We start from the raw sequence: 23,780 nt of genomic DNA, 5'->3' as shown, positions 1-23,780 counted from the left end.
TCAGAGTTAGAATTATTTCTAAACATTCACTCATTCAGCAAAGATTTAGTGAAAGCCCCCCAAGGACCGTGAGGGGTCAGGCCCCGCGCCAGCGCTGGGAGGCATACGGCTCCTGGCCTCAGGTCACTGAATCCACCGCGTGGAGACAGGTGGGGGCGCGCCTGCGACCCCCACACGGGACCACACGCCCACGGCGGGTCGGGGCGGCCCGCTCACCCACAGCCACGGAGGAGAGAGGAACCGTCACCCTCGAGACACAAAGCGCTCGCGTGTTTCTCACCCAGCTAAGCTTTCCTTCCTCACGGGAACCACGGCGGCCGCTTCACCAGCTGTACGCGCTAGGTCACCCTTGACCCGAGGAGGGAGGGCGCGGTCACGTACCATTTGGGGGACGCTGGCGGGGACGTGGGGTTTGGAGGCACCCAGGGGGCCCTGAGGTCCCTCACTGGCTGCTGGCTCCTTTTCAGCCTGGATGACACGGTCGTGCGCTGCAGTCTGCTTTTGCCGCGGCCTCGGGGCGGCTGACGGTCCTCAGCTCTGGGGGGTCCCTGTAGGAGAGAAACATGAACCCTGAAGCCAAACGCGTATCGAAGAGGCTCGTTTTAACCTCTGGCTTACGGGAGCTTCGGGCGTCCCCCCGCTGCACCAGACCCCTGACTGGAACGCGCTGTGGCAAATTTGGGGGCGGGTGCACGTCACACTGAACCCCCCAGGTGGGGGCGGGGGTTTACCGGTGGAGCCCCTGGAACTGCCACCTTTTAATATGCGTGTGTGTGTGTGTAACATACACGTATGCGTGCATGTGTGCGCGTGTACAGATGGAGTCCCTGGATTTGCCCCCTTTGTGTGTGCGTGCATGTATGTATGACGTACGTGTGTGTACATGCGTGTTGCACATGTGCACAATACGCACTGTGTGTGTGCGTGTACGTGTGTGTGTGTCAGTCTAATATACACGCACGTATATGTATGCCGTCTAATAAACATACGTATCGTGTGTGTATAACGTACACGTGTGTATTACGTGTGCGTGATATACACGTGAGTCGTGTGTGTGCGTATGTGTACAATATACACGTATGTATATGTATGTATATGTGAGTGCGTATATATATTTATGTTTACGTTTTTCTCTAGTTAAGCAAACACAAAGAAGAGATAATCTGCACGGTATTCTCGGTGAAGACCCTTAACCTCTGAGTCTTAGGTGTCTCATCCATAAAATGGGAGCTGCTTTCCCGTGTTTCCAGGAGGCTGGACGGGCCGCTGTCGAAGCAGCAGAAGGCGCTCTCCAGGCAAAAGCGCCGGCTGCCCTCGGGCAGGCTGGGTCCTGACCTCCCAGCGACTGCCCTCCCCGCCCCCCCCCCCCCCCCCCCACCTCGCCCCGGGACTGTGTGGAAAGGAGCGAGACCTGACCCAAGCCAGGATCTATCAGTCACCGTGCCTGGGGCCACCTGACCACACGCAGGGCAGGGTGGCTGTGGAAGCCCGCGCTCGCCCATCCGGTGGCAGGGACTACATGAGGGGTGGCTAGGCTGGTTCGGCCACACTGCAAACAGAAGCTTAAAACGTAACGTAGCCTCAAGCCAGCTGGCTCCCAAAGACCTGCTGGAAAGCACTGACCCTTGGACGCCTTTTCCTACCGAGTGGTTAGTATTTATCGATATTTATCTTCAGCAGGAACCAAATCTCAAGCCCCTCCAATTTCACACTTCCAAAGCAGAAGCAGAAAAAACTGAATGTTAAAGTAGCCTGCCCAGTCAAGACCTCGGAATCAAATTCGTTCTGACCTCTCCAAACCAGGACGAGAGAGAACGTCTCGTGGTCACAGCAACATTAAAAACTGTTATCTTTTTTTTAAAAAAAATAAGGAAACACTATTGGGAGCCGAGCAAAGTCAGCTCAGCCGGGACGGTGGGCTCAGGGGCTCGGGCGGCACCGCCGACCAGCCCGTGACCGTGGCCACGCAGCCGAGGGAGGGAGCGTCCCTACCTGCGGCGGCCCCACCGGTGCCTCCTTCTTCCTGGGCGGTATGCTCCCCGCCCCGGGCCTCCAGGCCGCTGCTCCCGCTCTCGCCACGGCCACGGGCTCTGCCGTGAGGCTCGCGCTGTGGTCCGGAGCAGGAGGGGCTCCTTCCGGACGGATGTCCGCGCCCCTCACACCAAGCCCGTTCCCGTTCGCGGACCGCTGGGTCGCTGCAGGTGCTGCCCCAGGCTGACACTTATCTGCAGGGACAATTCAGAAGGACAAACGGACGTGCTACTCAAGTTGATGACAAGCGAGCGTCCCCTCAGACGAACTCCAGACCTCCGGCCCGGAAACACAGGGGCGTTTTCCTGCCAAGATCACTCCTCGCCCTTGACTCCCCCGCGGACCCACACGGGGAGACACCGAGGCTCACCTCCCACGTGCGCTCCTTCCTGTGACTATAATAATGCCAGCTCCTGACAGACCCCTTCTTTGTCCTCGATCACCCCACCTGGCTACCAAACGTGGTTTTGCTAAAATGTAAATATTTAACTGTCACCTCTCAAAACTTTCACTGGCTCCTAATTTGACACAGAATCAAGTCTGAACTCCACATGACATTCAACTTGTGAGGAGAAAAGAACTAAAACCGTCTACATTCAGGGCGCCTGGGAGGGTCGGTTGGTTAAGCATCCAACTCTCGATTTTGGCTCAGGTCATGACCTCACAGTTTGGGAGTTCGAGCCCCAGGCTGTCAGCGCAGAGCCTCCTTGGGAATTCTCTCTTTCCCTCTCTCTCTGCCCCTCCCCTGCTCACTCTCTTTTTCTAAATAAATAAATAAATACATACATACATACATAAATCATACGTACATACATACATACATACGTACATTAAGTTTCACTTAAATTTAAAAAGAGGGGAAGGCACCTGGCTGGCTCAGTCGGTGGAGCATGCGACTCTTGATCTCAGGGTCTTGAGTTCAAGCCCCACGTTGGTAGTGGAACTTACTTAAAATTAAAAAATTTACGGGGCGACTGGGTGGCTCAGTCGGTTAAGCAACCAACTCTTGATTTCAGCTCAGGTCACCATTTCACAGTTTGTACCTCCCTCCAACGGGGGACCCTCCTCCACGGGGGACCTTCCCTCCAACGGGGCACCCTCCACAATGGGGGACCCTCCTCCATGGGGACCCTCCCTCCAATGGAGCACCCTCCACAGTGGGGGACCCTCCTCCACAGGGGACCCTCTTCCATGGGGGACCCTCCCTCCAACGGGGGACCCTCCTCCATGGGGACCCTCCCTCCAATGGGGCACCCTCCACAATGGGGGATCCTCCTCCATGGAGGACCCTCCCTCCAACGGGGGACCCTCCTCCATGGAGGACCCTCCCTCCAACAGGGCACCCTCCACAATGGGGGACCCTCCCTCCAACGGGGGACCCTCCTCCATGGGGACCCTCCCTCCAATGGAGCACCCTCCACAATGGGGGACCCTCCTCCACAAGGGACCCTCCTCCATGGGGGACCCTCCCTCCAATGGGGCACCCTCCACAATGGGGGATCCTCCTCCACGGGGGACCCTCCCTCCAACGGGGGACCCTCCTCCACGGGGGACCCTCCCTCCAACGGGGCACCCTCCACAATGGGGGACCCTCCTCCACGGGGGGACCCTCCCTCCCCTGTGGGAAACCCTCCCTCCCCTGTGGGGGATCCTCCAGCTTCCCACCCGAGGATGCAGTTGGCTTGCTACTGGCTTTGGGGGTTCAAGTGCACCCGCTGTGGACCAGACACGCACAAACATTTCAGGACACATACCAGCAAGAAGCCTGTCTGCCCTGGAAGGTTGTCGCGCTTCCTGCAGAAGTATCTCCTCTGCTAGGGGAGGTCTCCTCTCGCCTTGTGGCGAAGAACTCCGCCGTCTCTCCAAGGCCCTGTGGCCACCAACGGGAAACCTGGTCTGAACTTCCGGGAAACATTTCTTCACCTTTTTTGGTGACAGTTTCTTTTCCAGGAGGGCCTCCAAAGCCTGCCGCGAAACCAGCGTTCTCTTAGTGTGTCTCACAAAAGTCTGCCCGCTGATCACAAAACTGAAAGCGAGGTCTCGGATAAACGTGCCATTAAACGGCCAACTCTCATGGTCGTCCAATTGTTGCTTAACTTAATCTGAAAACTTTTTACTGAGGACATCTGTCTAATCAGAAAGATTGTGCACGTTCTTTTACACGTTTAGTTCGCTAAAACCAACGGCAAAATGATAAAGAATGTGACTACTTTTAAAGGCAACCAAATCTTAAAAATAAGGATCACCACATTTTAGAAACTAATCCTAGTCTTCAGAACATAACGCTTTACAAGCCTTTTAATTCTCAATAAACATCTCATACACTCCAACAGTATTTTCAGCGTGCAAACGAACTGCATTTTATATACGTTTCCATCAACTACTCCGCATGCCCAGCGACCTCGGTCACTCACCCACCCCAGGGGGAGGACGCCCGTGCCCCCTTCCTAAAAGAGACGCACGCTCTCCTGAGCGCCCCCACCCATCGCCCGGTCCGGACGCATCGGGCACAAGTGAGCCTGGCAGGGAGACGTCCTCCGGGTGGCAGCGGGCCGAGGGACGGCGCGGCTCCTCAACGAGACAGAAGGAACGTCCCGCACCGCCGAGGAATTCCAAAGTCGGAGTGGGCGGACATCGTGTTTAGGAAAGGTTAGGTTCCGGTACCCCTGCAAAGTCGGGGGAAGCACCGGGTAGCCCCTTGAGGCCCTTTCCAGAATTGTAAACACGTGTCCTCCGAGCAGATCAGCGTGGCCAACAAGTGTTTCTAGTGGGCCTGCCACGCCGTCCGCAGGTCTGAGCGTCCCAGAGCGAGCTCTCCCTACACCACCTGCAAACCACACGCACCGTGCCGGCTGCCGCAACGGTCAGGGCAGAGGGGCCACGAGGGCCACCGAGGGCGTCACCCACCCGGAACTCCCCCTCCAGCGCCTCCTCCCTCCCAGGTCACACTGACACGGAGCTCGCCTTCCGTCTGTGGGCGGACGTGCGGGGCAGTGAGATCCCGCCGGCATCTCGGTGACCTGTCAGCAGGACACGGGGCTCCGGAAACCCCTGCAGCCCACGGGCCGCGTCAGGGACGGGTGGCAGGCTCACGTGGTGGCACTCGGCAAGCTTCCGAGGGCCACGAGGACTAAGGAAGGCACTGTCACCGGCAACCACGCAAGACCCTACCCCATCCTGACTCGCACCTGCCGGCTGTGGTTTCCAGAGGTCTCCAGCCACAAGCCTCGAAGCTGTGCGCTCATAGACAAGTATTTCTTCTTGCCCCAAATCGACCTTTCTTGCCAATTTCTTCTTGCCCACTAGCTGCCCGCTGGTGCCCTCCTCCAAGCACTGACAGAAGACTGCTGTACTCTCTCCTTTCCTGTGCCAGTAAAATTCTTTCCCGGATGGCGTGGTCAGGGAATGGAGCGCTCCGGTTAATCAACGGACCCGGTTAACGGTCGCTGTGTGTTCTATACCGAGCCGCCCGTTCTCAAACAAGCGAAATGCAACTTTACAGACCAGACTGTAAAAGCCACAAAATAAAAACGAAGGGCTGCCCCCGTCCTCTGCAAGGCTTCACCGCTAGGCGGCCGGTCTGTCTGGTCGTCTCTGTGAATCCCAACGAAACCGGGCGATGGAAAACATTGCTTCCCTTAGACGCAAAGCCCTCTGAACAAAACCTGGAGTCCGCTTCATACCTCGATTTGCCGCAGGATGTCTATGACCACCTCGGACACAGAGGAGTCGGCGTCCAGCTTGGCGGAGCAGAGGGAGAGCTGGCGAATGAGGCCGCCCAGCTCCCTGCACCGGGCAGGGAGGGGCCGCTCCCCGCGGTCGGCGAACTGGGTCACAAACACGTGCAGGGCCCGGATGGCGCTTCGGTGGGCAGCCGCCAGCCGGGACATCGCCCACGACTGGCGAGGGGGGACAGATGGGAAGTTATTTCGAAACTCAGAACTTGTCAACATTCACCCACCCTCACCGACATTCACGGCCCGTCTTCCTTCTACAGACAACTGTTTCTGTTGTGAAACTTCTTCACGGTAAAGGGGATTAAAACGTTGAAACCTTCTCTCATGGCAAAGGATCTTTTCCTTCCTATTGTCAGTTTCTTACACCAGCAGCAACAACAGCAACAAAAATCTATTTTCAGACTCTGTTCCTTGGAAGGCGACCCCGAATTCAGAATATTTACTCTGCTCGGCCCTCACTAAGGCTCTGCAAGCGAGCACAGGGTACCCACCAAACACCGGAGATGCATTTACAAGGAATAAAGGTCAACCACACCAATCCGCAGCCTACCTTCTCGGTATGTTTAATCTTACGTGGACTCAATTTATCCAATTCTTCCTGGATTTCTTTCACCTGTTTCATAAAGGGGGAGAAGTGAAAACTCAGTATCTTTCCACACGTCTTTTTGGTCAAAGAGGACACAGCATGTCTTGTCCAACTCCGACCACTGTTTAAATCACGGCCCTTGAATTCACACAAGGCTCTTCACTCACGTACCCGGAGCAGTGCCCCGGCTGGGAGCCCCAGGTGGTGAACACAGCACAGTGCCCACCTGCCACCCCAGGTCCCCGGCATCGCGGGAACATAACGTGAAGGAGCGAAGGTGGAGGCGGCCCTGGAAAGGGGGGAGGGCCACGCCAGAGCGCGGGGTCCACCCTGTGCCTCAGAGAGCTCCCACAGGGTCAGATGCGTGTTCCGGAACAATCTCTATGGCGGCAGTGTGGGTTGAGGACTGAAACCAAACCCCAGAAGAATACAGAGCAAAATCAGACTAGGGCACTTCCTTTCAATGAAAACATCCAGTTTCTGGTTCAAGCAGTAAAGCCAACATGGGACTCAAGTGACCGGAAATGCAGCAAAGGTGGATTAAAGAGTGAGGCACTGAAGTTAGAACAGACATTTAAGGGGCGCCTGGGTGGCTCAGTCTGTCAAGCGTCTGACTTTGGTTCAGGTCATGATCTCAACGTTTGTGGGTTCAAGCCCCACGTTGGGCTCTGTGCTGACAGCTCAGAGCCTGGAGCCTGCTTCCGATTCTGTCTCCCTCTCTCTCTGTTCCCTCTGCCACTCGTGCCCTGTCTCTCAAAAATAAATAAATGTCATGGGGTGCCCGGGTGGCTCAGTTACAACACAGAACTTCGGCTCAGGTCATGATCTCGCGGTTTGTGGGTTCGAGCCCTGCATCGGGCTCTGGGCTGACAGCTCGGAGCCTGGAGCCTGCTTCGGGTTCTGGGTCTCCTTGTCTCTGCCCCTCCCCCACTTGTACCCTGTCTCTCTCTCAAAAATAAATAAACATTTACAAAAACAACAACAACAGATGTTTAAAAACAATCTAGCTGCAACATAAAGAACGTGAATGTCTGTTTATCGCCACGAAAGGCATCCCGAGACCCTCAACACGGCCCCCGTTCCTCACCACTGGGTGAAGACAACCAGTGTTTACTGTTACGGCGTGTGCAGTGGGTCACAGACACGAGATTTCCTCTCGGGCTGCGGCTTGTAGCTGGGATGGGGGCTCCAGGGTACCTGACCGGCCTGTGTCCGCAGAAATACGTGCCGTACAAGCACTGTTCTCCGGGGAAAGGACTCAGGGCTTTTACTGGATTCCCAAGAACCCATGACCCCAAAAAGCCAAAAACCGCTAAAGAGTTGGGCCGTATGCACGTAATACACAAACACACGTAAAGGCAGGCGGCAAAAGGAAAAGGAGTCATGTGTCCGCACGTCCAGGAGATTTGGCCTCACAAACGACCCAGTGTGCTAGCGCTCCAGAGACGGTGGGGCCCTGGCGGCCGGCGCCCCCACCCTCCGCACCTGCTGCTGCAGGGAGTACAGCATCCGGGCACAGCGCACGGCCTGTTCCTGCCTCCTGACGCGGGCTCGCTGCTCCTCATCCGGTTCCAAAGCTTCTTCCGTTCTATCTGCAAACATCGTTTCCCCGAAAGTGGATTACTCACTAAGATGGAAACTTACAAATTTTTCAATTATTCCCAAAGATGATACAGTTGGAGACCTCTGCTTTTATTAAAAAAAAAAAAAAAAAATGGGGCTCCCATAAAACACTTTTCACCGGCCAAGAAACGAGGACCGTGCGGGCGTGTGCGTAGCTCACGCACGGAAGAGGCGTGAAGGCCTCAGAGCAGGCCCTCCACGCGGAAAGGACCGCAACCAGACCCCAGTGGACAGTCTACGCCACCGTGAAGCGTCACTTACCGCTTTAAAATTCTTCCTATCGAGCCAAAACCTGTAATGCTTTCTAATTTCTCAAAAATCCTTTATCGGCTTATTTTTATGCTTGACAAGATTCCTTTGACACTTTCTCATCCTGAACCTAAAAGAGAAATCTTCGCACCGACACAGTAAGGCTGCTGGGCTGCCCACAGACGCTGCTCACGGAGCACACCCTGGTCCACCCGGCACTCCACGTCCTCCAAACACAGGCTCAAAGACTCTTGCTTCTGGAAGATTCCGAGGGGCATGAAGGCATCCCTTCCTCTAGACGAGGTTCCCAAATACGTTCATCCAAAACCAGCTCTTCCACAAACTCCAGCACACAAAGCCGGAAAAGCAACGTTTTCCTCGTCCAAGTGTAGTTTATGAACTCAAGTATTCAACACTTACTCACCAAAAAGCCAAATGACAAAAAACGTTCATTTTCAAAAAAGCAAAACTCTGAAATCGGGAGTTGTAGATACAGATGCTGTCTCCCGGGAGCCAGACCGCTTGGGTCTCGTGTGGGCTCGCAGCACGGGCACCGTGGACGTAGGGGACGGCATCCGGCTCAGGCAGGGGGGGGAAGGGGGGGTGGTTAATGGAACAGCCAGTGTCTGGCCACACCTGGGAAGCACAGCCGGGCATGTCACAGCCCCTGGAGGGACCCGCGGACGGGGCGAGCTGCTCCCAGTCCGCAAGCAAGTGCACACACCTGATTCAAGTACGCACTGTAGGTTTTTGTACCTATTTGCTGTCGATTGTGGTGACGTTGTCGCTATAGTTTAGAAGGTATGGGGCGCCCGGGGGGCTCAGTCAGTTGAGCGTCCGACTTCGGCTCAGGTCACAATCTCACGGCTCTTGAGTTCGAGCCGTGTCGAGCTCTGTGCTGGCAGCTCAGAGCCTGGAGCCTGATTTGGATTCTGTGTCTCCCTCTCTTTCTGCCCCCCTCGCCCACTCATGCTCTGTTTCTGTCTCTCTCTCTCTCTCAAAAATAAATAAACGCTAAAAAAAAAAAAAACAAAAAAAAAAACCAAAGAAGGTAAGGACTTGCGACAACCTGAAATGCTGAACTAAAAAACAAATGAGCAAACACCCGACTCAGTCCCTCCCCGGGGCTTGGGGAGCTCTCTCTAGTGCCCGCGTCAGGCCGTATCATCAGAGCAGGGCCCTGTGGCTCTGTCCCCCAACAGCCCGGACTCTGCCAGAGCCCCGAGCAGCAGGAGCGCTGTTGAGCTGGCGCAAGGGTGTCTGAACCGCACCCGGTACCGTGCTCTTCACGGAGACCGCGGGGGGATGTCCCTTCTGGCCCAGGACGGGCAGGAACTCTTTTCCCCACGCAACTGTGTTTTGTCTCAGACCCTGTAAATTCTGCAACTGTTACTCCCCCGCGTCCCCCACCGTTAGCCGCCCCCATGGAAGGTCAGAAACAAGCATCACTTTTCCTGGCCACAACTTCCTCAGCGACGTATCTCTGTTCTAGCGCATCCAATCACAGCTGGTTTTGTAAGAGGCACCTTGACCCCCTCCTGATGTGCACACAAGACGTGCACGGAGTCACCTGCAAGGCCCAGGGCCACAGCGGACCCCGAGCGGATCCCAGCACCGGCTCCTCGAGCCCCTGCAGTCACAGCAGCTAGCACAGCCTAGCCCTCGCGCCCCAGGCAAACGCGGGGCGAAAAGAACACTGAACAGCTGTGGAACCGGTCTGTGACGACCACGCACCCTCCCTTGTGCCCGGGGGTCAGCAGTCAGACGTCCCACACGCCCCAGCCCCGTCACTGCCACGTTAAAACAGACTTTGTGGAAATACGCACACATCACGCTCCTTGTTCAACAAAGCACAAACAATTTTGCCAGAAGGGCTTCTGGATGAAGAAGGGTCGCCTGCATCCAGGAGCCGGAGGACCGCAGGTGGGGGGGGTGGGGGGTGGACAGCAGGGGGCCACCTGCAGGAGCGAATGGCCCAGGGGGGCCTCTGCCAGGAGCAGGGGCCAGGCCAGGGCAAGGTCGCCAGGAAGAAAGCCCTCCCGCGCGGTCCAAGTCCGCGTGCCTTGTCACCGGTGCTCAGGCTCCTGGGGGCGGGGGTCCCGAGGGAGTGTGTGCTACCCCCCCCCCCCCCCCCCCCGCTCTGGGCCTCCCATCCAAGTGATGAGCCCTGTCGCTCTCACCTCTTTTAATTACTTCTTCCATTCTACGGACGCAAGTGGTCAGCTCCTCCTGGAGTCTCTGCACCCCCAGCAGGCCCCGCGGGCCACCCGTCCTGGCGTGCGGCTGGGGCCCCGGCTCCAGGGCGGGGGGCTGCCCCGGCCGCGGGGTGCACAGGTGAACCTTCGCACCCGAGCAGGAAGCTCCCCACCCGCACGTCTCGTGGCTGCAGTGACACATTTCCCGGCTCCTTGCCTCCTTCCTCTGCTCCCTGTGTTCAGGCACCTTGTGCTCAGGGTGTCCCCACCTCTGACAGGTTTGGGGCTCGCTTCTGAGACGCTGCTGTCTCACGTGCTGTTCGAACTGCCTGCGTCTCATGTCCCTCTTGGCCAGGTGGACGGCATAGCTGAGCCTCTCCTCGGAGATGACGGAGAAGGAGGCCGAGCCGCTCACGTCGGGCCCGGCTCTGAAGCCCGGATCCCCGCCACGGTAGGACTCGCCGTACGAGTGCGTCAGTTTCTCGATTCTGATCGCGTCGGGGCAGGAATAGCGCGCGGCCAGGTTGCTGGAATGTGCAGGAACACTCCTGTTGAACTGCAGCTGGTTCTTAAAAAAAAGGCAAACAAAGGTGGGAGCGCGTGAGAACACACTGCGCCACGTGGGAGGGTGTGCTCTCCCCACCCGAGCGTCCCTGCTGAGACGCATTCTCCTTGTGCGTGGACGGAAGCGGCCACTCTCGCACGCCCCCGGCTCCCCCGTGTCCCCGCCGCTGCCCGGCAGCACGCGGGGTCCTCTTCCGAAAGGCAAAGCCCCACGCGGCGGCCGGAGAGCCCCTCGCACCCTGGTCTCTGCCTCGCCTCCAAGCGCCAGGTTCCGGGAGAGGCGCCGCCGTCCATGCTGAGCCTGGCCGACGCCGCTGTGGACGCCCAGCCGCCCACCTGCTGGCCGCGCCACCCTGCCCTGCACCTCAGCACACCTGGTCCCCACGGTCCCCGCACGCCTCCTACGCGGGCTTCAGTTTTGGTCAGTTTTAATCCTGACGCAAGCGAGTTTTGTTTTGTCTTTCTCTTTTTTTTTTTTTTTTTTTTAACGTTTATTTATTTTTGAGACAGAGAGAGACACAGCATGAACCGGGGAGGGGCAGAGAGAGAGGGAGACACAGAATCGGAAGCAGGCTCCAGGCTCTGAGCCATCAGCCCAGAGCCTGACGCGGGGCTCGAACTCGCAGACCGCAAGATCGTGACCTGAGCTGAAGTCGGACACTTAACCGACTGAGCCACCCAGGCGCCCCTGTCTTTCTCTTAATGAACACGGGCACTTCCGTAGCCTACTGTTTGCATTATTTTCCATGGCCGCGCTTTCCAAACTCCCATGAATGGCCTTTTCATGCTCAGCTGAGCTGTAACCCTATTAACCATTTACACGGTTCTCATTTTTCCACCAACGGACACGTTACTTCCACTAATATCACCACGCATTTATTTTCCCTCATTTTAAAGCATTTCCTGCGGACGAAACACCTGTTCTGGGATTACTGAGTCAAGGGGAACGAATGATTTCACAACCACAGGCCCCATGCAGCCAATGGCCCCGAGGGTCTGTGCACACTCCATGATGCCTTTAATCTGGGGACGGCCTCTGGGCTCTCGTGACAAAGTGCACACGTGTGATCACGTGACAAAGAGTCACTTTCAAACAAACCCCCCGTAGGGGCGCCTGGGTGGCTCAGTCGGTTAGCGTCCCACTTCGTCTCAGGTCATGATCTCCCAGTTCGTGGGTTCGAGCCCCGCGTCGGGCTCTGTGCTGACAGCTCGGAGCCTGGAGCCTGCTTCGGATTCTGGGTCTCCCTCTCTCTCTGAACCTCCCCTGTGCGCGTACTCTTTCTCTCTCTCAAAGAGAAATAAATACTAAAAAAAATTTTTTTTTAAACACCATAACCAAAATCAAAGAGCTGAAAAATTAGAAGAAAAGTATTTATAAATAGAAAGGGCCCCTTATATAAACACATGTTTAAAAAGGAGGTGAAAAAAGATCAAAACAGTAGGAAACAGGGAAACACAGAAGCAGACCAATTATACAAAAAGATACAAGCATGACACTGTAACATAGGAAAAGTTGGTCAATCTCATAAAAACACAAATTAAAAACACACTGAACCAGCAGCCGACTGCAACAAGGGAGAGGGGAGGCCGTGCTGTGGCAGGTACAGCTGTGGGCAGGGCCCAGCCCCAGGGACAGGCCCACAGGCGCTGCCCCCCCCCCCCCCCCCCCGCAGCCACCACACTGGTGACGGGGTCCCCGCACGGCCCCGGGGACAGGCCCACAGGTGCTCCCCCCCCCACCCCCCCCACAGCCACCACACTGGTGACAGGGGGTCCCCGCACGGCCCCGGGGACAGGCCCACAGGCGTTCCCCCCCACCCCCCACAGCCACCACACTGGTGACAGGGGGTCCCCGCACAGCCCCGGGGACAGGCCCACAGGCATTCCCCACCCACCCACCCCCTCCCCCCCGCAGCCACCACACTGGTGACAGGGGGTCCCCGCTGGTAACTGCAAAGTGCGGAACCCACCTGAAGGTCCATGTAGGAGAGCGGCCGAGTCAGCTGGGAGCACTTCGAAGAAGGAAGAAACAGTGAGCCTCCGCGTGCACCCCTCTCTAAACCCCAGCAGGCGGCGCTGAGACACCCTGCTCCGTGCAAAGGGCCGGTGCACCAAGACGGTCCGTGACTGCTACCCTTCGAGCGGGGAACGGATGTGTCATGACAGGACACACGTGCGTCTGATCACTTGTGCCAAGAAACCTAGGAACGGAACATCAGAGACGGGCTCGGTCAGGTGTGTGCGTGGGGGGTAGGAGGGCGGGACGGAGGAGGTGCGGGAGGGGATCACACTCTCCGACGCCTTCTGGCGCCGGCACACGGGGGGCCCGCTAATGCGTCACGTGGAGCAGACAGGGAGGCAGGAAGGGAAGGAACCAAACCCGTAAGGATAAAGGAAAACCCTGAAAATGAATACTAACAGAAACCCGTGCGCCAAACTGAATTTCTAACGAGTAACATAACCACACGAGAGGGGTAAGAAAAATTAACCTGAGTAACTAGGTTATGCAGCCTCGGGTTAAAACGATGCTGAGCTCTTGAGGGCGGGGCTCTGCCTGGGGAGGCACCGACCGGATTGCGGCAGGGAAATCCCTGCACGTTCTGAGACCGAGCAGACACACGTGGACAACTGGGGTGGATGACAGGAGTCACAAATGCGAGGTGCCGGGCTGCCACGGACGGCGTGCGTGTGAGCTGGCCCGGGCTGGGGGGCGGGGGAGGCGGGGTGCACCGCCCGTGTCGGCCTCCACGCGGAAGTGCACAGGCCCACGGGTACGGACGCCTGTCCCCACTTCTGTCCTCCGGGACGGCCTCGCACGAGAGCCCCCGGGAATCAGTGTGCTTACTCAGTACCCACACGTGAGTTCTAACTTCCATTCTCCACCAGAGGGAGGAGGATGGCCAATTCCGGGGCTGGGACAGGGGAAAAATATGCTGGCCCCGGAACGCCTTTTTATACCAAATGTGGCCACAGATCGACAGAGACGTGTGAAGGGGCGGCGGAGTCAGCCTGGAGGGGCTCCCACTTGGCCAGGTCAGGGCCCTTCTCAGTACCCTCCCGGACACAGCCAGGCTCGATGAATCTGCTCTGATACCAAGAGGTCAGTCACCACGTAGCAACCATCAGGGCAAAAACTACCAATGAAGGCCGAACGAGGAGATCGGTCTGGGGGTGAAAGGGTGTGAACAAGGTCTCAAAGTCAGACACCCCCGACTACGGAAGGTGAACGGGCCAGCGACTTCACGGGGGAAGCCTGGCGGGTGCCACCGTCACCCTCACCCCGGGGCTGGAGTGAACACTGCCAGGTGGGGGACTGACGAGGTCGACACGCGTACCTCCCAACGGGACACACGAGGACTCAGCATCACATTGGGGTTTTCCCGCCACGGGTGTGTAACCCGAATGTCACTAGGAAGGTCGGGCAAACCCAAACGGATGGAAAGTCGCCCAATAACTGGCTTGCATTTGTCAAGAATGTTGATGTCGTGAAACACAAAGTCTCAGAAACTGTTCTGACCCGAGGAGCTAAGCAAACGTGATGAGTCCCGCAGCTCAGTGACCCTGGTTCCTTTCACTGTAAAGGGCATCATTGGGCCAACTCACAAAACCTCAGGACGGCCTGAACATCACATGGCAACACTGTCCTAACGTGTACTTCTCGATTTCCATCACCACGTTATGACTACGTAAGAGGAGTCCTTGTCTTCAGGAAATACACACCAAGTCCTTAGTGGTAAAAAGGTATCGCGGCTGCCACTTGTACTTTGCTAGTTTAGAAAACGTGTGTGCACGCGCGTGTAGATGTGTATGTGCGTATGTGCGAGCAGGTGTGCATGTATGTGTGTGCCTGCAACACGCGTGTGTAGGGAGGGAGAGACAGAGAACGGAGGGAGGGAGGGAAAATGTAACAGAAGTGTTAGCATGTGGGGAGTCCGGGAGCAGGAGCAGGGCACCCAGGAATTCTGGGTACCGTCGCTGTAACTTTCCTGGGTGAAAACCACACGGAGCTATTACGCCACGCCCACCAGAATGGCCCTGATGAACACAAACACCGCCGGGCTGGCAAAGGGGCCAGGGTGCCCATCGCCGCAGGTAGGGACGGGCAGCGGCACAGCCCAGGAGAAAGGTCCGCTGGTTTGTTAGAAAACTAAACGCACCCCTGCCTTGTGACCCAGCGATCTCACTCCCGGGCATTTACACAACAGAAGCGCAGACATGTTTACAAACGTGTACAAGAATGTCCACGGCAGCTTCATCTGTAAAAACCCACACGAGAGGTTGGAGTGTTTGTTACAAAGCAACAGACCACAACCCACGTAAGGACAGAGAGAGGGTCACACCCACTGAAAGAAGCCTTACGTGAAAGAGTACGCGCGATATGGTTCTACTTAGAATGGGCAAAACTAACCCACGGTGGAAAAACCCAGAATGGCTGCCTGCGAAGGGTAGGAAGGGGCGTGAGAGAACTTTCTGGAGCCATGGAAAAGATCTCCATCTCGACAGAGGCACGAGTGACACCTGTGTACACGTTGGTGGAAACTCAGCAAACGTGACAAGATGTGTGCATTCTGAGGTATCCAACTCAGACCTAAAGTTTGCACTGAGGGAAAGCAGAAATTCCGAGAGTAAGTTCCAAGAGTCAGTTCTGGAGGGCGACTCCGCACGGCGCCGGGTCTGCAGCTCACGCTGTGCATTTCAGAACGTGCGACGCGCCGGTGAGCGGATTGCGGAGGACAGACTGGAGAACAGACACGCAAGGAAACTAGTGGGACAGTAACGGAACTTGGGCGTTCCCTGTAGAACTCGGCTCTGCTGTGTGAAGATTTTCCGAAGTTCACCGTTGGAGGGAAACGTATTTCGGTGGCGACCAGGTGAAGCCGGAGGGTAACTGGTCATTAAGTGACGTGACGGAATCACCTTTGTCCATTTTCTTAGGTGTGATAGTGCGTAAGCAGGAGTGCTCTAAAACGCTTAGCAGTGGAGTGTGCTGACGGCCGCAGCTGGCTTTGAAACGGCTCCCCAAACACCGGAGGGCAGAACAGCACACGCCGCTCGAAGTGTCAGATCTCGAAGGTGGTTTAAAAGGCGTTGGCCGTCTTTTTCTTGCAGCTTCTGTTCCAAACGCGTCGCGCTAAAAACCTGAAGACAAGACAGAAGTACCTGGGTCTGGCGCTGGCTGGTCACTCCTCCCGTCCAGTGGGACGCCAGGCTAGATGAGCACGGCGGGGAGCCGGCCTGCCCCGGCCCGTTCCGTCAGAGGGCGGAGCGCTGGCGAGAGCCCACCTAGGGTCATCGGTCATCGCCTGCAACGGGAGGAGGCTGCTTTCAGACCAAGGGCGATCAAACACCGGAAGGAGGGGACACCATGCCACCCTCAGAGGACGGTGCTCTAGAGGAGGCCCGCAGCAGCCTCGCGCTGACCAGCACGGGTGCTCCGGGAAGGTACCGGCCAGGGTCCTCCACAAAAGCGTCTTCCCTTTTGGAATCCTCCTTTCCAAGAGAACGGGGGACGCACCGGGTGAGCGGCTACCCGTCGAGCCCAAACCTCAAGGGCCACCAGTGAGACGTTACTCCAGAAACGGCTCTGCCACGGGAACCAGGCAGCCTTCTGCACACAGTCCTCGTGAGCAAACCCTAGCCACTCGGCGAGGGGCGGCGTGCTCACTCCCCGGGCTAGCTCGGCAGGGCAGAGCCGACCGGCTCCGGGCGAGGCCTTGGGGTCAGAACACCGAGATCCCTGCCAGGATCTGCCACTGAGTAGCGGAAGGGCCCCCAGACCTGCAACCCCACACCCCCCACACGCACCCCGTGAGCCGACAGCCCGGAAAGCGTTTTGTCAGGATTTGTAGGGACGTGGCCGCGCTCACCCCGCTGTCTCGGACCGCCTCCTCAGACGCCGATCACGCCTGCCTCATGGCGTGCCGACCACACACCGGTCTCTGTTATTGACCTACTTCACGGCCAGGCCCCAGCCTTCCAGCTATGCCAGCTTCCCGGGGGGCCGGGCCCGGTCCCGCTGCTCCGAGATTCCCCACGATACAGGGTTTTGAGCAGAGCAGATAATTGAACTCAACGTCTGTTGAATTAAGCTGATTTTCCACAAACCGATTCATTTTAGACGTACTGGTGTGTTTGTGCTCTCAAAGAATCCTACAGCGAATCAATTGGGAAATCCAGGTTTAAAAGAAAAAATCCCTAATTTAAGCTTTTGAGTAAACCCAAGGTCTGTAGACTGGATTTGCTTCAAGACAGATACACGTGTAGGAACAGAAGGGCAGCTGTTCAAGATTCCCTGTTCCCACAGCTGCAGAGACGAGAGCGACAACGAAGACGGGAGGGCACGGGGGCGAGGCAGTCCCGCTGGCTTTTGTCACCACGGTCACCACAGTCCAGGGCAGCCGCCGCAGAACGGAGGAGCCCGCAGAGCTGGGGCCGGGGCCCCTGCGAGTTCTATGTGGCGACACTTTCCCCGGAAGCCAAAGGCCTAGGACTCAGGGCTGCACTAGGGAAACACTAGGTGACCGCCCCCCCCCCCCCCGCCCCGGCCCCCCGTTGCAGGATACCTCGAGTGACTGACACACACACACAAGTACACAGAGTCCAGTGACACCCACCCCACTGTTCCCCTATACACATTCCTGGGACGCCCCTCTCTCTGCAACCTGTCCCTTCCCCACTGCTCCAGGACACCTCCTAACTTGTCACCCGATAGACCCAGGAAGCCTCCACAAAGCATCTGTCCCAGATCCCCAAGACACCCCTACGGCCTGCGCCTCCGTCTACAACCCAGGACCAACCTCCCCCCAGCCTGTCCCCTCCCAAAGAGCCCAGGACACCCCCCACCCCGTTCCCTACACGTGCTATGAGAAGGCCCCCCTCAACCTGTCCTCCCCCAAAGGGCTCCCCCGGACCCTCACTGCAGACGCTCCTCCGGCCTGTGCCCCCCCACTCTGCTGCGGGTGACCTCTGAGATGGCCGATGCCCGTCTCCTGCCCTGCAACCGGGGGCACAGGGCCTCTTGTCCCTGAGGCCGCAGGCACGTTCTCACAGCGGCTCTCTTCCCCTGGGGGCCGCGGGCAGCTCCAGGACCGGGTCCCACACCCGTGGGCAAGAGGCGCCCCCACTGCCTGTCTGCCTCCCGCCTCCCCCCACGAAGCCCCAGCTCCCTCCGCAGACGGCGTCCTGGACGCTGGGAGGCCGGCGGCAGCCTCGGCGGCTTCTTCCCCGGCACACCCAGTCACCCACACCACGGCAGGTACGCGCCCCGCTGCGGGCACCCCCACAGCCGCGAGCACCCCCAAAGGCAGGGGCACCCCTGCAGCCTCAGGGACCGGCCCGCTGGCCCTTCTCCTCCACGGGCCATCCGCAGGTCCCTCCGTCACCGGTCTCTGTCCCCACACGCCCGAGACATCCCCACAGCTGGCGTTGGCCATCATCGGCCCGGGGGCCCCCGCCGCCGTGGGCACCCCCTCGGCCCCAGGCATCTCAGCAGCCTGTCCCCCTCCCAGCGAGCCGGAGGGGCCCCCCGGGCCCAGCCTCTCCCCCGTGGGCCCAGGCATCCCGCCGCTGGGGGGCAGCCCCATCCGTGAGGGACCCCTGGCGTCTATGGGTGCTTGCACCGTGTCCCTCTCCCCCCACAGGCCTGCGACACCCCCGGGGGCGGACTCCTCCCGGACCGGCCGGGGCGTCCTGGGAGCCACGGGCACCGGGGCAGCGGCAGACGCCCCTGCACTCGGTCTCTGTCCCCAGGGTCTCGGCACACCCCCAGAGCCCGTCTCCTGCCCCGTGAGCCCGGGCGCTTCAGGACCCCCGATGGCCTGCCCCCTCTCCCACGGGCCTGGGAAAGCTGCAGAAGCCGCAGTCTCCCCCGCAGACCCCCCCGCAGACCACGGCCCCTCGGGAGCCACGGGTAACAGGGCAGCAGAGACGCCGTCGCACAGGCTCAGGCCACCTCGAGAGCCACCGTCCTGGCACGTGGAGCCGGACACCCACACGGCGGCAGGCACGGCCGCAGGCGCCCTCGCGAACCCCCCCGGGCCGCACCTGTGCCTGGGCAGGACTGCGGCCCCAGGCAGCCCCTCTGCCTGTCTCCTTCTGCACAGACAAGACGCGTCCCTGGGGCCGGCCTCTTGACCCGCAGGCCCGGGTGCCCCCAACGCTGCGGGCAGCAGGGTCTCCTGCTCCCCCAGAGCCTGCCTCCCGTCCCACAGGCTCACAACACCCCCACAGCCTGTGTCCCCCGCAACCACCCCCGGCGCCCCCAGGGCCCGCTGCCCGTCCCACAGGCCTGGGGCAGCCCCGTAACCGGCCTGTCCTCCCAGGGCCCCTGGTCCCGCCACCGCTGCCCCCACCGGCTGCTGGGTCCCCCACACACCGGGGATGCTCCCGCAGCCCGTCTCCCTCCCCAGGGCCGCGGGCACCCCCAGGCCCTGCTCCACACTCCACAGGCCTGGAGCGCCTCCAGGGCCCACCCGCAGCTCGGCAGGACCGCACGCCTCTGCGGCGTGTGCCGCTGCCCAGGACCCCGGGTCCCCTCCAGAGCCGGTCTCTGCCCACACAGCCTGCCCCCGTTCCCTGAATCCTGGGTCACCCCCACACCTAGCTTCCTCTTCAACAGCGCAAGGCACCCCCACGGGCTGTCCAGTGCCCCACGTGCCAGGAGCACCCCCAGACCCCATCCCCTCCACGGCCTGTCCGTTCCGCCACGCGCCCAGGGCACCTGCACAGCTGGCTTCCTCCTCCACCCTGCCGGGCGCCCCCACAGCATCAGGCAGCACCCTCGAAGCCTGCCCCCCTCTCCATGAGCCCGGGGTGTCCCCACAGACGGTCTCTGGGCCGGGAGCGCCCGGCACCTGCAGGGACTGCCCTCTGCCCCACGGACCAGGGGCACTCCCCCAGCCCCTCTCCCTGTCCACAGGCGCGGGCCACCCCGCGGCCTGTCCTCTCCCCAGCAGGTAGGGCACCATCCCAGGCACACCCCCAGGCAGCAGGCCAGCCGCCTGTCCCCGCCCGCACAGGCCTGGGACCCTCTCACAACCCGCCCCGGGCCGGACGCCTGTGGACACTCCAGAGGCCCGGGGCATTGCCCGAGCCTGTCCCCTCACCCAGGGCCCCGTGAGACCACCCCGGCTCGTCTCCACCCAGGAGGCCCTGCCGGGGACGCCCCTGTCAACCGGACCCTCTCCCGCGGGCACCGGGTGGAGCTCCACTCTGCTTCCCTCCCCGCACCCCGCCGCCGCCCGCATAGCCTGCACCTTCAGCCACAGCTCCAGGATGCTCTCGTGCCCCATGGATCCCGGGCGGCCTTTCCGCTCACAGCCCCGGGGGCTCCGGTAAGGCTCCCCGTCCTCCTCCCCGCCGGTGCCCGTCACCCACACCGACCCGACAGGCCCCACCACCTGGGGCTCCCCCACCGCGCCGTCCACCCACACGGCCCCCGGGTCCCCCGCGGCCTCCGCCGAGCCTGCGGCGCCGGGGGTCCCCGAGGCCTCCGGCCCGTTCGCCCCCGCCGCCCCGGCCGCGTCGGCCTCCGCTCTCCTCCCCCGGGGCCGCCGACAGTCTCGCAGCCTCTCTGCGCTCACGCAGCGCGTGTCCCACGCCGAGGTCGTCGCCCGGCGCCCCGCTCCCCGGCCGCGCGGCGCCCCCGCGGCGCCCCTCTTCCCCCACGGCCTCCCGCGCCCGCGCCCCGGCCGGCTGGGCCCCACGCAGCGGCCCGCCGCCCCGCTCATGGCTGCAGGCCCGCCCGCGCCGCCCCGCTCGGCCCCCCGCCCGCCGCCCGCCGCCCGCCGCCGGGGCCGCCGCACACACGCACGCACGCGCTCGGCCCCGGCCCCCGAGCTCCGCAGGAGCGGCGGTGGCGGGGCCCGCGAGCGGCGGGGCCGGCCGCGGCTCAGGGGCTCCTGTCCCCCGGGCCCACGAGTCCGGGCGCGGCTTCCCAGAGTCCCCCCGGCCCCGGCCCGAGCCCACCTGGCCTGGGGCGCGGCGCGGCTACCGGGGAGCGGGCGGGGGGGGGGGGCCGGCTAGGCCGCGCTTCCGGCCGCTCGCGCGGTCGCCATAGCAACGGGCGCAGGGCGGCCTGGGAGCCGTTAGGGCTCCCGAGCCGCCTAGGGGTCCCGGGGCTGCACGGCGGCAGGGTGGGCAGCCGCCGCCCATGGGGCCCGGGCCGGGGCGGCTGGGGCAGAAGCCCGGGTGCCTGCGCAGAGCCAGCGCGGAGCGCGCGGAGGGCACGGGCCAGCCACAGCCGGGGGCGGGACGCGGCGCGGAGGCCTTCTGGCCGCCCCAGGCTCCCGTAGCGCCGCGGAGCCCCGCCGGCCGCGCCCCCGGAAGCGGCCGCTCCCCGCCCCGCCCCGCGGCGGCGCCTCCCGGAGACCCGGCCGGCGGTGCGCGGCGCGCCCTCCCGATGGCCGGCTACGAGGTGGTGAGCGTGTCCGGCTTCGAGGAGTTCAGCCGGGCGGTGGAGCAGCACCACGGCAAGACCATCTTCGCCTACTTTACCGGCTCCAAGGACGCCGGCGGGAAGAGCTGGTGCCCCGACTGCGTGCAGGGTGAGAGGCCGGGACTCGGGGCCCGCGGCGTGGGAGCCGAGCGAGAGCCAGACGAGGGGGCTCGCCGACCCTCCCCGCCGCTCGACCCGGATACCGCGCGCATCCAGTCCCCGAACAGCCGTCCCGTCCCCGGCGCGCTTCGTGTGTCCGGGACAGGGGAGCCGGTCGTCCGCCGTCAGCGAGGACGTCCCGCAGCGTTCTAGGTGCCCGTGGCGCGGGGGCCCATCTGCCCTCGGATTTGGCCCTCGGCCTTCAAGTGGTTTTCTGGTCGACCTCAGTTACGGTCTGAGGACTTGAGCGAAGACGGAAGGGAGGGGGGAGGGACGCTGTTCCTCGCTGCCGGATTCTAGAGCCGGTGAGTAATTATTCTATATCAACTTTTGTTTTAAAGCGGAGCCAGTCGTGCGAGAGGGGCTGAAGCACGTCAGTGAAGGATGTGTGTTCATCTACTGCCAAGTGGGAGAGAAACCTTAGTAAGTGCCCGCGCGCAGTCCCTCCTGTCCCGGACGCTAGACTCGCGCACTTAGGCGGGGAAGGGCCTCGGCGACCAAGGGTCTGCGTGCTTAGGGCGGTCGGGCAAGTCAAACAATCAGACACGATTAAAGTCCTAGTCCTCAAGCTTTTACAAACATTTACAAAGAAACCAGTGATTACTGAAAAACTAAATGTAGGAATGTATCAAATATTAAATGGGGAGAAACCAAGTAAATGTTACCCATAATCACTTTTTCTTTTTCGAAACAGTTGGAAAGATCCAAATAACGAGTTCAGAAAAAACCTGAAAGTAACTGCGGTGCCTACACTCCTTAAATACGGAACAGTAAGTGTCCGTCGTGTCATTGTGGCGGGACTACAACTCCCCCCGTCGAAACTCCTGTTCTGGATTCAGATTTTAAAAGATCTTGATGTTTGTTCCCAGTGGGGATCTATTAAAATGCACAGCTTGGCTGTCCATCCCTATGGGCAATCAGATAAACTATTAAAAATGCCAGTATCTTAAGTATTAGGTCTTTTTCATGCTTTGTGAAAGCCACTGTTTTAAAATTCTCTAAGCACTGCTCAAGAAAGTTGGTTAACGTAATTCCTTAAAATACTAGCATCGATGGTTGTTTTCTACTGACTTCAGGATTCTGGCTAAAAAGAAGGCCCCTCCTCCAGTTTGGCCATGGCCAAAACTAACGAGTTCTAAACTAACGAGGTGAGGGAAGGCGATGGTGCTGGGCTTGCTGTCTCTTGTTTTAGTCCATGGAGCTGAGTATTTTAATGATTTATCTTAAGGCAAATAGTTATTAGAACTAATAAGACTTGTTACAACTAGATGATGGTCTTTGAATAGCATGGTTTCTCCGTCGTAAGATTGGTGTTAACTCAAGGAAGAACAACTCCTTCCCTCCCTAATACCATTTTTGTAGCTGTGGGTTAAGATTAGACTGCTCTTCTCTTACAGCCTCAAAAACTGGTGGAATCCGAGTGTCTCCAGGCCAACCTCGTGGAGATGTTGTTCTCCGAAGATTAAGAGTTGATGATGACAGTTGTGTCTTGATTTCCTGATCTGCTCTGGCATAAAAGCAGTTGTGTACTTGCTTTGAATTCATGTTAGCAATAAATAAATAAATGAATGACGATGTAAAAATAGTTTATGTCTAAACAGTGCTATTAAAATGCTCACGAACCCTCAGTTTGCCTGTAATATTTGAATTTCTAAGATACAGGTAAAATAAGCCTTCAGGAGTGGCAGTGACAGCACTGGGAATGCATTATTGGAGGTGACAGAAATATCTAAAAGTCCCTACCAGTAAAGGCAAATTCCAAATCTCCAAAGGAGTTAGGATCTTTTACCGTAAATGCCACAAATTTACAAAGAATGGCTCCTAAAACACCTTGTCTGGCTTTAGAACGGACAACTTCCCGTAGCCAGTGACGGAGAGCACAGCGCACCTAATGCAGCCTCCCTACCCACTGCGGGCAGTTTTGCTCTCCTGTCTCAAGAGGCTTTCTGGCTCTGGCGGAGGCAGGTGGCACAGGTGGGTCAGAGACCATGTCGTCGAGTGGTGGTGGCCAGAGTCCCAGCCACGAGTCAGTCACGCCGATCACCACCACAGACAAGCTTCTTAACCCGTCTGAACCCCAGTCTCCTCCTTTATGGACGCGGGTGGTTCTGCAAGTGACGTGAGAGCAGGACAAGGCAGGTAACGTGGCCCTGGGGTGTAGTACCGGCCACGGAAACGTCAGCTGTGCTGGATGGTCACAA

General features: G+C 59.5%; 2 protein-coding genes across 13 annotated transcripts in view; one reads left to right on the top strand and one right to left on the bottom strand.

Moving 5' to 3' along the window:
- The window catches only part of KIAA0753 (KIAA0753 ortholog), a 39,861-nt gene extending 18,792 nt beyond the window's left edge, over positions 1 to 21,069 (bottom strand). For 2 of the 12 annotated variants that reach the window (XM_078437927.2, XM_078437934.2), the window contains exons 1-10: positions 16,853 to 17,841; positions 16,146 to 16,288; positions 12,956 to 13,186; positions 10,407 to 10,989; positions 7,840 to 7,946; positions 6,319 to 6,381; positions 5,715 to 5,930; positions 3,786 to 3,996; positions 1,993 to 2,225; positions 382 to 548 (exon numbers count right to left, since the gene is read on the bottom strand). In XM_078437927.2, the coding sequence (XP_078294053.2) occupies positions 382 to 548; positions 1,993 to 2,225; positions 3,786 to 3,996; positions 5,715 to 5,930; positions 6,319 to 6,381; positions 7,840 to 7,946; positions 10,407 to 10,989; positions 12,956 to 12,967 (1,592 nt within the window). In that variant the 5' untranslated portion in view covers positions 12,968 to 13,186; positions 16,146 to 16,288; positions 16,853 to 17,841. The other 10 variants (XM_078437928.2, XM_078437932.2, XM_078437933.2 and 7 more) reach the window with 10 other exon arrangements.
- On the top strand, positions 21,029 to 23,207 carry TXNDC17 (thioredoxin domain containing 17). Its single transcript, XM_060627905.2, has 4 exons — positions 21,029 to 21,529; positions 21,921 to 22,002; positions 22,274 to 22,349; positions 22,977 to 23,207. The coding sequence occupies exons 1-4, from the start codon at positions 21,136 to 21,138 to the stop codon at positions 23,043 to 23,045; spliced, it is 621 nt and encodes a 206-aa protein (XP_060483888.1). The 5' UTR covers positions 21,029 to 21,135; the 3' UTR covers positions 23,046 to 23,207.
- The last annotated feature ends 573 nt before the right edge of the window (positions 23,208 to 23,780 follow it).

The sequence above is a fragment of the Panthera onca genome, chromosome E1 (genome assembly GCF_046562875.1).
Source record: "Panthera onca isolate mPanOnc1 chromosome E1, mPanOnc1 haplotype 2, whole genome shotgun sequence".
Taxonomy (NCBI): Eukaryota; Metazoa; Chordata; class Mammalia; order Carnivora; family Felidae; genus Panthera; species Panthera onca.
Note: the sequence above shows the minus strand (reverse complement) of the source record. Positions and strands in the feature narration are given on the sequence as shown.

Coding starts and splice junctions, on each gene's coding strand:
- TXNDC17 (XM_060627905.2), top strand. CDS start 21,136: ATGGGGCCCGGGCCGGGGCGGCTGGGGCAGAAGCCCGGGTGCCTGCGC. Junction 21,530..21,920: donor GTGCCCCGACTGCGTGCAGG/GTGAGAGGCCGG, acceptor TTTGTTTTAAAG/CGGAGCCAGTCGTGCGAGAG. Junction 22,003..22,273: donor CAAGTGGGAGAGAAACCTTA/GTAAGTGCCCGC, acceptor TTTTCGAAACAG/TTGGAAAGATCCAAATAACG.